Source organism: Colobus angolensis, unplaced genomic scaffold, assembly GCF_000951035.1.
Source record: "Colobus angolensis palliatus isolate OR3802 unplaced genomic scaffold, Cang.pa_1.0 Scaffold33, whole genome shotgun sequence".
NCBI classification, from domain to species: domain Eukaryota; kingdom Metazoa; phylum Chordata; class Mammalia; order Primates; family Cercopithecidae; genus Colobus; species Colobus angolensis.
In genome coordinates, this window is record NW_012116599.1 from 2366494 (window position 1) to 2383098 (window position 16605).

General features: G+C 38.4%; 1 protein-coding gene across 1 annotated transcript in view; it reads left to right on the top strand.

Annotated features, from left to right (window-relative positions):
• ACSL3 (acyl-CoA synthetase long-chain family member 3) overlaps window positions 1–16605 on the top strand; it is an 81362-nt gene that overhangs the window by 42188 nt on the left and 22569 nt on the right. The window contains exons 4-8 of the mRNA XM_011951910.1: window positions 3020–3434; window positions 10562–10739; window positions 12275–12384; window positions 13242–13380; window positions 15464–15614. Of these exons, the coding sequence (XP_011807300.1) occupies window positions 3057–3434; window positions 10562–10739; window positions 12275–12384; window positions 13242–13380; window positions 15464–15614 (956 nt within the window). The 5' untranslated portion in view covers window positions 3020–3056. The remainder of the gene's footprint in view (window positions 1–3019; window positions 3435–10561; window positions 10740–12274; window positions 12385–13241; window positions 13381–15463; window positions 15615–16605) is intronic.

Here is a 16605-nt window from a genome sequence, read left to right on the forward strand (position 1 = left end):
TTCCTGTCTATTTGCATGCCTCATGATTTTGTGGTGTAAACTGGGCATTTTAGATAGTATTTTGTAGCAACTCAGAATACCGATTTTCCCTCCCCTCTTCCAGGGCTGCTGCTTGTTGTGTTGTTTCCTTATTTGTTTACTGACTTGGCTGAACTATTACACTGAGGTTTGTTTATTCTGCACAGAGTACCCTCTGATGTTTCTTCTCAAGAGGGCACATTTGGGCAAACACATAGTCACCCTGGACTGCCCTTCTTGAGAGATGATAGCCGATTTTCAGCAGGGCTTTCTTTAACTCTCAGATCTCCTTGTTAAGCTTCTGCTTTCGTGGGTATCACCACCCAGCATTTATTCTTCACTGATTGCTAACTGATTGCTTTATTGTTTTAGACAAAGCTCTGGGCCATAAATTTCCCCACTTGTGATCCAATTAAATTAAGATGCCCTTTGTGTACGGTTGTGTTTGAGGGCAGTCTTGAGGCTTGTCATGTCAAGAAGGAGGGTTCTTAGGTATCTCTTTCCCTGGTTCTTTGTGAAACTTCTACGGTATTTGGTTAGTCTTTCACTTGGTGTGTCACAGAACTACCAGCCTCGTTTTTTTTGTTGTTTGTTTGTTTTTAAATGGAGTCTTGCTCTGCTGCTAGGCTGGAGTGCAGTGGCGCGATCTCTCCTCACTGCAATCTCCACCTCCTAGGTTCTAGTGATTCTCCTGCCTCAAGCTCCCGAGTAGCTGGGACTACAGGCATGTACCATCACGCCCAGCTAATTTTTGTATTTTTAGTAGAGACGGAGTTTCACCATGTTGGCCAGGCTGGTCTCAATCTCCTGACTTTGTGTTCCGCCCGCCTTGGCCTCCCAAATTACTAGGCAGCCTCATCTTAATTGTTGACCACCAAAGTCTGTGTTGTTTTTGACAGTGCCATTAGGCATGAACGTCTCCATTCTTTGTTCAAATATAGTCAGTCTTAAAAGTTGCTAAGGGGCTCTGTGGTCTTACAGCTTGCTTCTCTAGTCTGTGCAGAACCGTTGTGCCACTGTTCTGGAGCTGGGGCTGGGGATAGCAGCTTGATTTTCTTTTTTTAAGGGGGAGTCTCGCTCTGTGGCCCAGGCTGGAGTGTAGTGGCCAGATCTCAGCTCACTATAAGCTCCGCCTCCTGGGTTTACGCCATTCTCCTGCCTCAGCCTCCCGAGTAGCTGGGACTACAGGCGCCCACCACCCCGCCCGGCTAGTTTTTTGTATTTTTTTTTTTAGTAGAGACGGGGTTTCACCGTGTTAGCCAGGATGGTCTCGATCTCCTGACCTCGTGATCTGCCCGTCTCGGCCTCCCAAAGTGCTGGGATTACAGGCTTAAGCCACCGCGCCAGGCCAGCAGCTTGATTTTCTGATAGTTACATCTGTTCTGTGAGTGGTCTCCTAGGCCATCAGTGTACCCATCAGTCTTCTCTGTTTGGAACTTCTTTGCCTGCATGGAACCTCTGCCTTACAAGAGGTGAGGCATAGATGATCTGTGCTCGGTGTCCTTGGCCTGCTGCACCTGGGGTAGAGCTTCTGTCCTAAGAGTGGGGACTGGATGAAAGAGAAAGGATTCTTTGGTTCTCTCATCTATCTACACTTGCCTGGAATAGAATTTCTGCAACACAGAACTAGGGGCAGGAGGTGAAAAACACTGGCTGTTTCCATCACTTGTTAAGAAATTGTAGTCCTGAATTTGGAGCTGGGGAGGGTAACTAGTTACTAGTTTGCTTCAATTTTGTTTCTTCAAGAATGATGGCCGGATGCGGTGGCTCACACCTGTAATCCAAGCACTTTGGGAGGCTGAGGTGGGAGAATTCCTTGAAGCCAGGAGTTTGAGACCAGCTGGGGCAGCATCATGAGACCCTGTCTCTACAAAAAAAATTTGAAAAATTAGCTGAATGTGGTCACACATGCCTGTAGTCCCAACTGTTTGGGAGGCTGAGGAGAGAGAATCACTTGAGTCCAGGAGTTTGAGGCTGCAGTGAACTATAATCTTGTACTGTACTCTATCCTGGGTGAGATCCTATCTTTAAAAAAAAAAAAAAAAAAAGGTGTTATTACCCACCTGCCACACAATGGCTGTTCCCCTCTGCCCGGAGTGCTCTTTCTTTCCCAAATAGGCACATGGTACACTGTCTCTTCGTTAGGAGTCTGTTCAGATGTCAGTTACCTCTAGCACCTCTCCAATGTTACTCCAGTTACTTTCTATTTTCCTTAGCTGGGTTTATTTTCCCCATAACATTTATCACCACCTGGCACATACACATGCATGCATGCATACATATGTATTTGCTTGTCTACCTCTCCCACTGAACGTGTAGGTTGCATGAGAGCAGGAACTTAGGCCGTTTTGTTTACTGTTAATGTTCGTAGTGCTTAGAACGATATCTAACATAGTGGATTTTCAATAAATCTGGAATGCAAAGTACAGAATGACCAAAGTATACTGCTTTCTTGTGTCATAGTTTAACCTAACTTGAAAATTATTTGTAAGCCATTGTGGAAAATGAATTTTTTGTGTTTGCAAACTCCAGTTGCTTGTTGCTGACTTGAGTGAGAGTGGGGTTCACAGGGATGGAATGTGGTGATTGTTGGGCAGTGGCTGCTGGGGCTGTGAGAGAGGGTGGATGTGTCATATTTGTAAAGTACTTGTCATCCCTAATGCAGTGAGATGCTAAAGCACAGGAAATGGGTAAATTTTTGGTCTTCCCCCAACCCTCTTTCTGACTTGCTCCCTTTTTAGTACTGGGAAATGTTTGTGGATACTTTTTTGGTTGGAATGGCCATCTGTCTACAGTATGATGTGGAAACTTTTCTTGTAATTCCGTTGTTAATAGATATTGTACAAATAAGTCTCTTAGAAATATCAAGACATTGTAGGGGACCAGTATAGTAGCTGCTGCCTGATAAAAAAAAAAAAAAATCTTCATTTGCTGATGTAACTTTTCTTTAAATTACTTAAAAATGATTTTGAACTAACGCCTTTCTTTTTCTTCCTTCTAGATTCTTGCTGAAGTCTGTTAATTCTTTTTGAGTACTTATGAATAACCACGTGTCTTCAAAACCATCTACCATGAAGCTAAAACATACCATCAACCCTATTCTTTTATATTTTATACATTTTCTAATATCACTTTATACTATTTTAACATACATTCCATTTTATTTTTTCTCTGAGTCAAGACAAGAAAAATCAAACCAAATTAAAGCAAAGCCTGTAAATTCAAAACCTGATTCTGCATACAGATCTGTTAATAGTTTGGATGGTTTGGCTTCAGTATTATACCCTGGATGTGATACTCTAGATAAAGTTTTTACATATGCAAAAAACAAGTTTAAGAACAAAAGACTCTTGGGAACACGTGAAGTTTTAAATGAAGAAGATGAAGTACAACCAAATGGAAAAATTTTTAAAAAGGTAAGGTGATCTTTCATTGCCTTTGAATTCTTTCTGAATAAAATATCCTATTACAAATGAAGTAAAGGGCAGGCATAGCCTGCTTCCATTAGAATTTGCTGTTGAAGGAGAAACAGTGTAGGAAGGGGGCTAGACTGCCTTCTGATTTCTTCCTGTACTTCCCAGCACTGATACATTCTGAGTTTTCAGAAGGACATCGCGACCCACTGGTGTGGAGCTCTTCTCCAGTGTCTACCAGGGTTTGGAATGTCTAGGGCAGTTTTGGATATGAAACCATACTCCCTGTCTCTAGAGCAGCTGGGTGCTGGAAATGGCTCCAGGTTTTAGGGTGGGACCTGCTGTGTTAAATGTGGTTAAAGGTGGCTTAGATGTGGGTTGCAGTGAGTGCTTTATGTCTTTGTACTTTGGTTGTGGCAATTGCATGGTTCTTAAAACATTTCTTTTCAGAAATATGGAGAAACCTGCCATTGTTGGTTTGAAACAACGGGCAAGATGTTCTTAGAGGCAGTGTAACAGCAATTAAGAGCCTGGACTCCAGACTCAGACTATAGGTCTGAATCTTGGCTTTGCCACTTACTAGCTTTCTGATCTGGAAAAGTAGTTTAACTAATTTGCCACAATTTCTTTTTCTGTGATATGAAGACAATGATCATTACTGACACTCAAGAGCCAAGCTGTTCTAACAGCTTTACATATATCATCGTAAGACTCACAGTTACCCTATGAGTTAGTTATTGTTATCTTCACTTTACAGATGACAGCATTGAGGCACAGATAGTTGAGGTAACCTACCCCAAGGACACTACAACTAGTGAAGCTGGGACTGGAATCCAGGCCTTCTGGCTCCAGAACTCATACCCTCCGTTCTTCACTGATCACAGCTTTCAGGCTTCTTGTGAGGATTGAGTGTGTGTGTGTGTGTGTGTATCTGCAACGTGCTTAGACCAACAGTTTGTGGCACTTAATGTAAATGCTCTAGCCTTTATTATTGCATTACTATTATCTTGAGAATTCAATGAGGAAAATTATAGTAGAAAAAAATAGAGGAAAATTAGATCATGGAATAGTGTAGTGCTTCACTGGTAGTATAGAAATGGCCTGAGAATGCTGTTTATGTACTTGAATATGTGACTTTCTTTAAGCAGTTCTTGAAACTCTAGTGTGTTAAAAATTGAAGATAAAGTATTTTTTAGAGGGGGTACAGTGATGTGTAGTTGGTTGATAATTGGGTTAAGTAATAGGTTTAATATCTTTTAACCATTTCCAGCTACCTTGATCCCCAACTGCCTTTTTATCTGTCAGTTACAAGGAAACCATCAGATCTTGAAGGAGAGTCCAAATAACTGCAACTATGAAATGAAAAACTCAGAGCTCCTCTTTTACTGGAGGGCCAGAGGGATGTTGCTTAGCCTCCTCCATATGGCCCATTAATTTTGCCACTTATACAAATTTCATACATCATTTTCCTCAAAACATGAAGGAGATGCCAAGCAAGTTGATGTCAGTAATTCTTAGAAGCTAAAAACATTTTAACTCGACAACAGAATCTGTAAATTTCCTCACCTTTAAATGGAGTAGTTGTATATCTTTATCGGAAGCAGTCCTGATTTATACTTGTTGCTGTGACATTAACAGTGCTCCCTTACGGTCTCAAAAGTGCCCTAGTTTGGATAGTTAGGTGGTCACCTTACTTTTAAGGCATATTCCCTATTTCTTTCGCAGACTTAGAAAAACTGAGTTTTTTTCTGTTTAAGATCTTGCTGAAGTTAATAGCACATTCTAGAAATTGAAATCATGAGTTAAGCATGTTCAGTTTTTCTTCTCTAGCCTATGTATTGTAATTTGCAAAACGTTTTATCATAGTGAAGTTTGCTTTTGTCATATTTAGGACAGCTTTTTTTTTTTTTGAGACGGAGTTTTACTCTTGTTGTCCAGGCTGGAGTGCAGTGGCGCCATCTCAGCTCACTGCAACCTCCGCCTCCTGGGTTCAAGTGATTCTCCTGCCTCAGCCTCCCGAGTCGTTGGGATTACAGGCATGTGCCACCACGTCCGGCTAATTTTGTATTTTTAGTAGAGACAGGGTTTCTCCATGTTGATCAGGCTGGTCTCGAACTCCCAACCTCAGGTGATCCGCCCACCTCGGCCTCCCAAAGTGCTGGGATTACAGGCAGGAGCCACCGCGTCCGAACAGCACTGCTTTATATGGCACACTGTTCTTGAGTCTGTGTTTGAGAAATCGGGTAGTTATGAGAAGGTACTGAAAAGAGTACATTTTTGTGTGCAAAAGTTTCCTACTTTTCTATTTGCTTATGATTCATTTTTTTGTCTTTGATACGCTATTTCAATGCAAAGGTTGGATTCTCTTTTAGTCTAAGCATATTATTTTTCAGGAAGCTTAGTTTTTCTCTAGTATCCCACACATATTTTATTCATTTTATGTGGCCAGTATTGTCTTTCAGTCGTCATTCAGTATGTACAGCAGCAAACTAGTTCTCAATTGTGTAAAAAGAAGAGACGCTTATGCGGTGAATTCATATTTCTTCCTAATTCATGTGTCATGAAACTGGACAAAATAAAATCCTACAGCTATGATAGTTGTTCCCTAAATGTGCGTGTGTAAGTGTATGTGGCTCTTTCCTGCTTGTCTTGACCATAGTGCCTTTGTATTCATTGATTATTCAACAAAGCATGAAGTATTTGAACTCATAAAAGTTAGGAAGTGAGACAGACTGTTTTTTAGCAACTTTTTCTGTCTATAGTTCATTACTGTGAAGTTTTATTTAGTTAGTATAGGAGGTTCTGAATTTCTATATGTCAGATCTGCCTGCTAGCATTTGCTATGAAATTGGCATTTGTGGTTCATCAGACTTTGTTCAGAAGGCTATGTCTAGACTCTGACTTGGGAACATGTTATAGTTTTCTTTAGGGTCATTGGGAAAGTAGAATGAATTTTTAGGTTTTGCATATAATAAATGAAACAAGTACTTTCTCTTGGCCATACTCAAGAAGAAAGTGTGCAGTATCGCTGGTTAGCTGAGGCTTAGTTTCAGTTCATTTTGTGTTGCAGCTGTGGCAGTGATCTGCAGACTGCAGAGTGGGTATCTCAGCTGCATGTTAAACATGTTAGGCGCTTTTTTTGTTTTCCACTCTCTTGGTTGCTTGTTACATCCATTGCGTTGCGTCAGTAGCAGCATCTGCCTAGCATGTTGAAAAGGGGAACTTTCACAATTGATGGATTAAGCTGTGTACTTTCTGCCATTAGTGCCTGCTGGCTGATCAAGCTCAGTGAAGTGTATCTTCATTAAATAGTTTTCATATTTCAAGATCATCTTCAGCTGGAAAAGAAAATGAATGGAGTAGCAATATTTAAAATAGTTTTTGAGGAAGATTTTTGGGGATTAACCCCAGAATGTTATATCTGATATGGTTGAAGGAAAGATGCACAAGCCTTATTTCAAATTAATGAACTTTGAAGCTTTGTTTCCGTCTTATCCCAACAGTCTATTTTGAGGTCCTGAGGGGAGGATGAGCGGATGAAAATAGGCAGTGGCAATGACCCTGCTCTCATTGTGTCCAGGATAGAGTAGCCACCAGCTTCACTACGACCAGATTCTTCTGGGGGGACAGACAAACAAAAGGCACTTGGTTGCTTGGCAGGCCTTTTCAGGATCTTTTTAAGTTTCATATGGTTCTATAAAACTGTAGCAGGGTTAAGAGCTGGAACCTGTGTCAGCATCACCTGATTCCAGTATTCGCAGCAGTAAATGCATTGCACTAACGTCGTCTTGAAATGAAGAGTGAAATGATTTCAGAACAACTTTAAAATACATGTATACCTGAAATAGAACAAAGCTGCGAAGACTAAAAATAGAAACAGTAAAGAGTACAAACTGGCTCATATACTTTGTGAGCTATCAGAAACACTTAATTTTTTCTTAGGTGTTTTACAAAAATAAGAAGAGAATGAGGGATTATGTAATAATGGTACTTAGAGAAGACTTCACTGACATTGCTTCTAAATTGATCCAAAAAGGTAATAGAAACACTCATTTATGTCCTTGTAAGTTGACTTAGCTTTCTTCTCTTTCTTAATGCCATCTTTTGTGTTATTTCTTACTCTAGTCGCATTTTTTTACCCTGTTTGTGTATGTGTATAATATTTATTTTCTGGTTTATTAGGACATTTGCATCATGCTGTATATAACAAATTATGGTCACTCTCTTGGCTGGGATTTGTAGGCTGGCTATTATATTACTCTTCTCTTAGTTTCCCCATCCAAACTGTCCCTCTCCTTTCATCCTATTTATTAAAGGCACTACTGCATACCAAATTGTTGAAGCCAAAAAATCAGAGGTGTCTGATTTACATCTCTTACAGCCTCCCCCCGCCTTTTTTTTTTTTTTTAGCAGGCCGCCTTGCTTCCACACTTGCCCCCAACTATAATTCTCTCTCACACAGCATAAAAAGGATTTTGCACAATTATTAATCAGGCCACCTTACTCACCTGCTTAATAAGACCCCGACTTCTTTCTATAGTGCAGTGGAAACATTGTGATTTTATGGTTAGTCTCTGGAATGAGTTTGCATGGGTTCATATTCTAGTCCCATAACTTATTAGTTACATGATTTTGAACAGGTTATATTTACTCTACATCTCCATATTCTCATGTGTAAAATAGGGATAATAATAGTAACAATTTTTTACAGGTATGGTTAAGAGTTTAATAAGTTAACACTTGCAATGTCCTTAGCATGTAGTAAGCACTAATAAAGGTTAGTTACCCTCATTATCATGATCATGATTATTACAACCATCCAGATATCTTGAATATTTTTACTCTATGGCTCCCCTCAGAATAATTTTTTCACCATGATCTTCAGTTTCAGAGAGAATGGTTAAATGAAGCCAGGTGTAGTTTACTGAAGCAGACAGGAACGTGTGTAATTGTGAAAGATTTCTAAATAATGAAAGTAAAACAAGTCCTAGTGCTTAAAGAGGTTTTCAGTATGAAACAAGATTACCACCTGTAGGTAGAGAAGGAAGGGTGGAAGGTGTGTGTGTGTGTGTATGTATATATTTTGAGACAGAGCCTCACTCTTGCCCAGGCTGGAGTACAGTGGTATGATCACAGCTCTCTGCAGCGTTGAGTTCCTGGGGTCAGGTGATCCTTTTGCCTTAGCCTTCTAGGTAGCTGGGACAACAGGCATGTACTGCACGCCTGGCTAATTTTATGGCTTTTTAGACATGGGGTCCTGCTGTATTGCCCAGGCTGATATCAAATTCCTGGCCTCAAATGAGTCACGTGTTTCAGCCTTCCAAAGTGTTGGGTTTACAGGCATGAGCCACTGCACCTGCCCAGAGGAGGCTATTTGAATAGAGAGAAGGTTTCAGAGGTATTTCAGAGGGTGAGAAAACGAATAGACCAGGGATGTATGATAGGATTGCTTCAGGGTGTGGAGGTCCTGGATTAAAGGTTGGCTGTTCTGCAGCAGTGTTCAGTGATATTGGCAAGGAATAAATAGTTTAATCTTGTCTTGGGCTAGCCATAGGGACAAAGTTAGGATTAGAAACTTTTCCAGCACAAATCAGACAAAATATAGAGTGGGTAGTGTCCTCTAAATGAAATATTTATGAAAAACATAATTACTAGATGATTCCGTGGTTCAAAGAATTAAAATCATGAGATTCAGATTTTTATATTTTATTTTTTACGTATGTGGAAATCTTCACGCTCATTTGATTCCTTTGCCACATGGTGGCATCATTGCATGAGTTTACATATTTGGATTATATATCAAACACCTTTTCAGAACATACCTAGTCTTTGAAATTTAGAAAGCCTGTCATTTACATGCTAGAATCTGGAAGGTAATGCATTCTTAACCTTTAGAGTGTAACATCCTTAATAATTGTAATCCAGTTCCTGCACATTTTGGCCAAGTTCTCATCTGTCTTCTCACCCCCACAGAGCTCCTTTTGAAGTCATTGGAGCTCCCTGTGCTGAGCATTTCATGGGGGTGAAGAGCAAGGTGAGAGTTTGGGGCCAGTAAAGTAAATAAGTATCATCTGAAATGCAGTTGCTTTATCCATCAAAATAAACATTTATTTCTTAAATGCACAATTGCATGGGACACTAGATGGCAGCATTTATCCTTTTCCATTTTTATCTTTATCTAGCCTCTTCTAGAAATTTCTTAAATGTTTACATTGATAAAGTGAACATGGTCAGATGATTTTAAGGTGTTTGAGATGTATGTTACTGACACAGCCGTGTTTGGGAATTAATCACCTATATGTTTTTGCAGAGAGAGGAGCTTTTTACACGATCTGTATGTAATTAGGGATTTTATACAATCTATATGTAGGATTTTGTCTAAGTTGAGGAAACTTTCTAAAGACAATATGTTAAAAAACTTCAAAAGGGAGTTTTTACTAGTGCATATTTGATATTACCAGCACTTTTGGTAAACAGATAAAATATTGAAAGCCTGGTGGTGCCAGTAAGCATTTAAGGCTTGAACAGAGGGACTCTGAATAATATAACTAGTTCACCTGGTTGTGTAAACAGAAACTTGTTTACTTTGCTTTTGCTTATCTAGAGTTTGATACTGCAGGTCAAGTTCAACAGTCATAAAGATTTCAGTTAGCTTGGGTAGAGAAAGTTTCTGTGAATCATATTGTACCATCTGATACTGACATTTAGGAATTCCTGAATAGAGAGAAATTAAAATTTTGGCATCTGTGGTGCTTGGTACTAGGCTAAATATTAAGTTAACACCTAAATCGTTTAAATAGATGAAATTTGTAAGTAGACAATTAGTATATGACCATTTGGCCAGGCAGTTGACTTTTAGGATCCTATCAAACTCTCAATATTTTTGAAAATCAAAAATAAAGCCAAAAAACCCCCCAGTTACAGTATAAGATTTAAGTTGTATAGAAGATGTCACAAAATAGCTAATTTTTAAAATGTATTTTTCACTCAAACTTCTAGCTTTTTATTCAAAAAATAATTCTATGCAAACACCTTTCTGGTTCATCATAACATTTGGACGATATTCTGGTTTCTTTTTGTAAATTATTATTTTGATTATGTTAAAGGGTATTTGTCTTTTGTTTTATCAGGTTATTCTTGGACAGTATAATTGGCTCTCCTATGAAGATGTCTTCGTTCGAGCCTTGAATTTTGGGAATGGCTTACAGATGTTGGGCCAGAAACCAAAGACCAACATCGCCATCTTCTGTGAGACCAGGGCCGAGTGGATGATAGCTGCACAGGCGTGTTTTATGTATAATTTTCAGCGTATGTAGACTTTCTTACCTTCTGGAAGAATGAACATATTTATTGAAATACTTTACTCTGAACAGGTTAAAATTCTGATGTTAATTTTCACCCAGTGTCCAGTTAGTGGAGAACTCTATTGTGACTTGGAATTCTTGGTGTATTTTGGAAAATAAATCAATTATATGACAAATTGTACCAATGAATGTTGCAGTGAGGCTTGAACCTCTTAATAGGAGACTTTCAGGGTCTTGAGAACTAGACCTACACTTAGGGGCCATTGTTCCAATACCGTTTCTCAGGAATCCTCTTTAGAAGTTATTGTCGTTTTGTTCTGTCATCTCTATCAGTAACAACAGTTGACCTCCAAAATGCTTCCATACTGAAACCTGGTGAACTTCAAAGTGCTGGGTTAAACAATAGAGTTTTCATATTGTAGTTATTTGAGTGGTAATTGTGGTGGCTCAGTCTGTGAGATAGTTCTGGAAGCGTAAGTTCAGAGGTCTGGATGCCAAAATGTGACGGTAATTTGTGGATGTTTAGTCTCATCTTTCAGATGAAACAAAATGCACTTTCACCAGATTTCTTGCTGTAAATTCCTCCACTTTTTTTTTTCCTTTTTTGAAATGGAGTCTCGCTCTGTCACCAGGCTGCAGTGCAGTGGCGCAGTCTCAGTTTACTGCAGCCTCTGCCTCCCGGGTTCAGGCAATTCTCCTCCCTCACCTTCCCGAGTAGCTGAGACTACAGACGCATACTGCCACACCCGGCTAATTTTTTGTATTTTTAGTAGAGATGGGGTTTCACCATGTTGGCCAGAATGGTCTTGATCTGACCTCGTGATCTGCCCGCCTCGGCCTCCCAAAGTGCTGGAATTATAAGCGTGAGCCACCATGCCTCGCCTCCTCCACTTTTTCTTTTAAACAAACATTCCATTTTTGTTTTCACAGGTTTGGATTTACATTGCTTCTTTTGAGGAGCTTTAAAAGAATTATTTTCAAAGTCATTTTTTGTATCTTTTTTGAGTTAGGCAGAAAGTAAATAAAAATCTATCTTATTCATGTTATGTAATTTCAGCATTTCTGACAATGTTTGTCTTTAGATATTTCTGCTTGAGAATAAACGCTACTGCCACTTGTTTGTGCTCTTTTCTTGACATACACTGTAAATCTGGCACTCAGTGTGTCATCCTATTTGTATATGTTCTTTTTCACATTATAGAACCAAGTGGTCAAGAATTAAGAGTTTGAAGTTTTAGAAATCAGTTATAATTTCCTCGCAATGTAGTAGTCCCAGAGTAACTTTTGTAAGTGAAACAAAATAAAAATTTAAATATCTTCATCTTTAAAAATTGGAAATCTTGGGGCATTTAGGGAAGGATGAGTAGGTGTAATGTTGATTAGTATGATAAGATAATTTTAAAAAAACATAACACTTATAGACTATGGATTTAACAGTTTAGGGCTCCCAATATTTTATTATGATTCATCTCCACATTCAGAAACTTTATATAGAGTTAAATGTTTTAATATTTGACTGACTGCTTCTTTTCCTTTTAGTTGTTACATTATATGCTACTCTAGGAGGTCCAGCCATTGTTCATGGATTAAATGAAACAGAGGTGACCAACATCATTACTAGTAAAGAACTCTTACAAACAAAGTTGAAGGTGAGGACTCTAGTTACTAACTGTCTGATATTTTATAATTTTCAGTGTCATGAGCCCTATTATTGATACTTAGTTCTTTTATGACTTTTGAGTCCTTAATCTTTGTGGAATTTATTAATATCATACTTTATTTTTTCCTTTAGAAAATAAAAAGTAGATTTTGTATATATTCATGTTTAAGTAATCCAGAGTTATAAATTGTTAAGATACCTATGTCTAAATTGAAGAAATTATGACTACTTTTTCTTTTATTGTGCTCATCTATTTTCTAGTTTACTTGTAGTAAATTTGTAGTTTTGAAGGGTTATATTTTAAACTAATAATTTTTATTTTACTTCTGAAGCATTAAGTAATTACAAGTTTTTAGAATTGTTTGAAAATTAAAAAGGGAGCCTTTTAATGAAATTATAGTAAAAAGAGGTTTCTTTGGTCTCTAGACAACTCCCAGAAATATCTGGGCTATTCTTTTCTTTTTGAAAAGTTTACATGTGAATTTTCTCCTCCTTCCCCCATATATTTTTTTGTAGTCTCTTGAAAATAGGAGGCACTTCTGTTTTCTCTACAGTTCAGGCAACATGTGTTTACATGCCCATTTTGTAAGGCAGCACCCTTCTTGATCAGGGTTTTACCAAAGGCCAGGGGTGCACACAGTGAATCTAATGCTATGAAATAATAATTTAAATTCAGACCAGTACTTACCCATCTGTAAAAAGTGATACTATGCCAGGGTACCCTTTCTTCTTACTTTTTTGAGGCAAGAAATTACTTAACAATTCACTGAATATGGTAAACTACTTTGCTTATTCGCTAAACTGCTTGAAAAATAATGAACACGATGAATGTTGGTGTATTTCTAGGATATAGTTTCTTTGGTCCCACGCCTGCGGCACATCATCACTGTTGATGGAAAGCCACCAACCTGGTCCGAGTTCCCCAAGGGTGTCATTGTGCATACCATGGCTGCAGTGGAGACCCTGGGAGCCAAGGCCAGCATGGGTATGTTACACTTTTCTAATTCCTTACGTGTGCTTTCTGGTGACCACATTCTCCAGAATTATGCCAAAGTTTTGATCCTGAGGTTAACTCAAATGACACATCAGTTTTCTAACATCAGTTAGGAAAACAGGTCCCTCTAGGTATATTTGAGTCTTTAAAGAAAGTTTTAAGACAAAATATAAACATTAATTATTAATGTTTTGCAAGTAGTATTTATTTGAAATTTAAAATATTTTACATTATTCAATTTTTTTCATTCCCTTTTTATAATAGTTTTGGGTGGTTTTAAAGTTAGTTTATAAATAATGCCATTAATCTTGTCCTATGTGAATTATCTGTAAGTAGTTTTAACAGAACGGCTAAACCTGGAGGCCTCCTTTTACTCCCTGCTCCAATTCTTCCCTTTCCTGGAATGACAACCTTACCCTGCAACTAGCACACTTAGGCATGGTGACTCTAGAAGTTCCTACTCTCAAAAAAGTGTCAGAAAATGTTAGCTAGTATACTAGTGTTTAGAGATACTGCAAAAGCTGCTGGGATGCTGGAACTGTATTTCTTCTGTAGTTGGAAACAGTAATTAATTAGATATAAGCATTTACTTACCTCAAATTTTAGGCACCTGGAATTTGAGTGGTAGTGGGATATTTAGATGCAGATATATTGTGGACAGTGGTGTGTACAAGTCTAGTACTCAAGTTATGTTTAGAGTTAGAGATTTGGAAGCTAGAAGCGGTTTGGCTTTAATTATAGCTGTGGGAGTAGGGAGTGAGGTCACCAACAGGGAATGGTGGCTTCAAAGGGTACCAAGGACTAGTCAGAGAGGAAAGAAGAAACTATTTAGTAGTATGTGGTTCCCGGAAGCCAAGGGAAAGGAGATCTTGGTGAGTCATCAGCAGGATCAGGGGCTGCATGCAGAGGTCAGATGACACAAGGATGATAGTTTCCAAGAAGCGGTGGTGTTGGAGAAGGGTGCTGTGGATTGAAGGAGTGAAGGGCTGATTTGGAAGTAAAGACTTCCAAGTGTAAACATTATTTAAGAAATATATCTTGATTGACAGGAAAGGAAGGGTATTCTATTGGGAGTACGTTTAAATAATTCTTTCACACTCATTTAGAAGCCCACATGTAGAGTATTTCTGGGAGTGGTTCAGATGTATCAACAATGCCAACCATGACCTATTTCTCTTTGTTCTTCTGCTGTGCCACCTCTATAACTTGTCAGCTATTGTCCTTAGGCTCGTAGTCTTCTGATTTCAAATGGTTCACATTGTCTTTTAATGCAGGACTCTGGGTGTAACCAAGTTAGTCACCACTCTGAAGCAGTGAATGATTTTTAGCAAACACCTAGATACTCTATTCTAAGCTACCTTTATTTCTTAGTTGAATTACTGGGATAATCTTGTCTCCCTGATACTTTTTTTGCCTTTCTAAAGTTAGCAGCCAAAGTGATCTTTTTTTCACAGATAATAACATACTCTTGTTCAAAACAACATTGCTTTACATCCAGAACGTACTCCAAAGTTCTTCCCATGGCCTTTGAGGTCCTATGTGTGGTCCCTGCTAGCCACTTGACCATTGTTTCTTGCCACTCTTCCTCTTGCTCACTCTGTTCCAGCCACACTCCTTGCTGGTCTTTAGATATGCTGAGCACATTCCTACCTTTGGGTCTTTGCATTTCCTTATTTCCTTCTAATGAGAACACTGTTCTCCCAGTTCCAGGGTTTTCATGGCTCCCTTCCTCACTTTATTCAGGCCTTTGCTAAAGTAAACTCTACAGAGACGCTGTCCAGACTTTTCCATCCAAATAGCATCTATTGTCATCTTCTCACCTTGTCTTGCAAGAAAACTTGCTATGAAGTTTTCTTCATAGGTTAATCTGTTTGTATATCCCAGTGGAATGTATCTCCCATACGTGCAGGGACTTGATCTATTTTGTTGATCTCAGTATAATTAATATTTGTTGAATTGAGTTAAATTAACTCAGTTTGATTGAGGTATTTGATTGAATTGATAATGAAAAGAAATTGTTGATACAGCTGAATCTCACAAAAGTGTATGTGTTTGTTTTTTCTCTTCAATGCAGAAAACCAACCTCATAGCAAACCATTGCCCTCAGATATTGCAGTAATCATGTACACAAGTGGATCCACAGGACTTCCAAAGGGAGTCATGATCTCACATAGTAACATTATTGCTGGTATAACTGGGATGGCAGAAAGGATTCCAGAACTGGGGTATGTCAGAGTAAAGTAACATTGAGTAGTTAAGTATTTATGTCTGTTATAATGTTAGCGTTTGTGTCATTTTATTAACATACGGCTAAATTAGTCCTTCAGAGTCTGTCTATAGTAGGCATTTCCTTAAAAAATAAAAAAGATTAAAATTAATGGCAAAATAGGTACAGTTGTGAGGTTGAAAATATATCGTATAGATATGTTTTAAAAAGTACAGAACTTAACTTTTTATAGTTGTAAATCCTTTAAGTTGTTTTAATCAGCTTGTATTTGCCGCTGTAGTTGTTTTTATATCTAAATACAATTCAGGTGAACAGGTAATTTAAATTATCCACTCAGTATTTGTTGAGCTTCACTATTCGGTCTCCGATTTTTCTTGTTAATACAAACTCCAGTGATAGCAGCGGAAAGTAGAGTGGAGTGGGAAAGAGACTGATGGAGGAAGCCAGATGGAAGTTTGAGGGACTGTCAAAGAAACATTGCCAGAGATGCAGTCGGTATTGTGATGACTGATAGGGTACAGTGGTTGGATATTTTTGATGCTTTTATGCACAGAAATTACAAACATACACGCACACACACACGTAATTGCTATGGGATTGAACTTGGGGATGGAGAAATGTCTCTTATGTATGCATACATTTCAGAAAAAAATAAGTGCAACAATTTTCTTACAGGTTTTCCTCAGTTGCCTTCTATATTTTGGTTATGGGGGCAGCTCTTGAAGCATATACAAATACATACACATTTTCTGTATATTAAGTTCTCATTTATTACATAATCCAATTCCCAGAACAAGAGTCTTATCTGTAAAATTTCTGGCAGATAGCAGTGGGTTGGCAACCCACTAGATGTAAAGACCATTTCCTCCTTGGATGTTTTATTCTGTTCTTCAGAAGAACCCTATATTATTATTTGTTTAAGCCACTGCTTCTTCTGCCTCAGTACTTTTGCTTCAGCAGCGCTTATAATTCCTGAGTGTTTTTTTTTT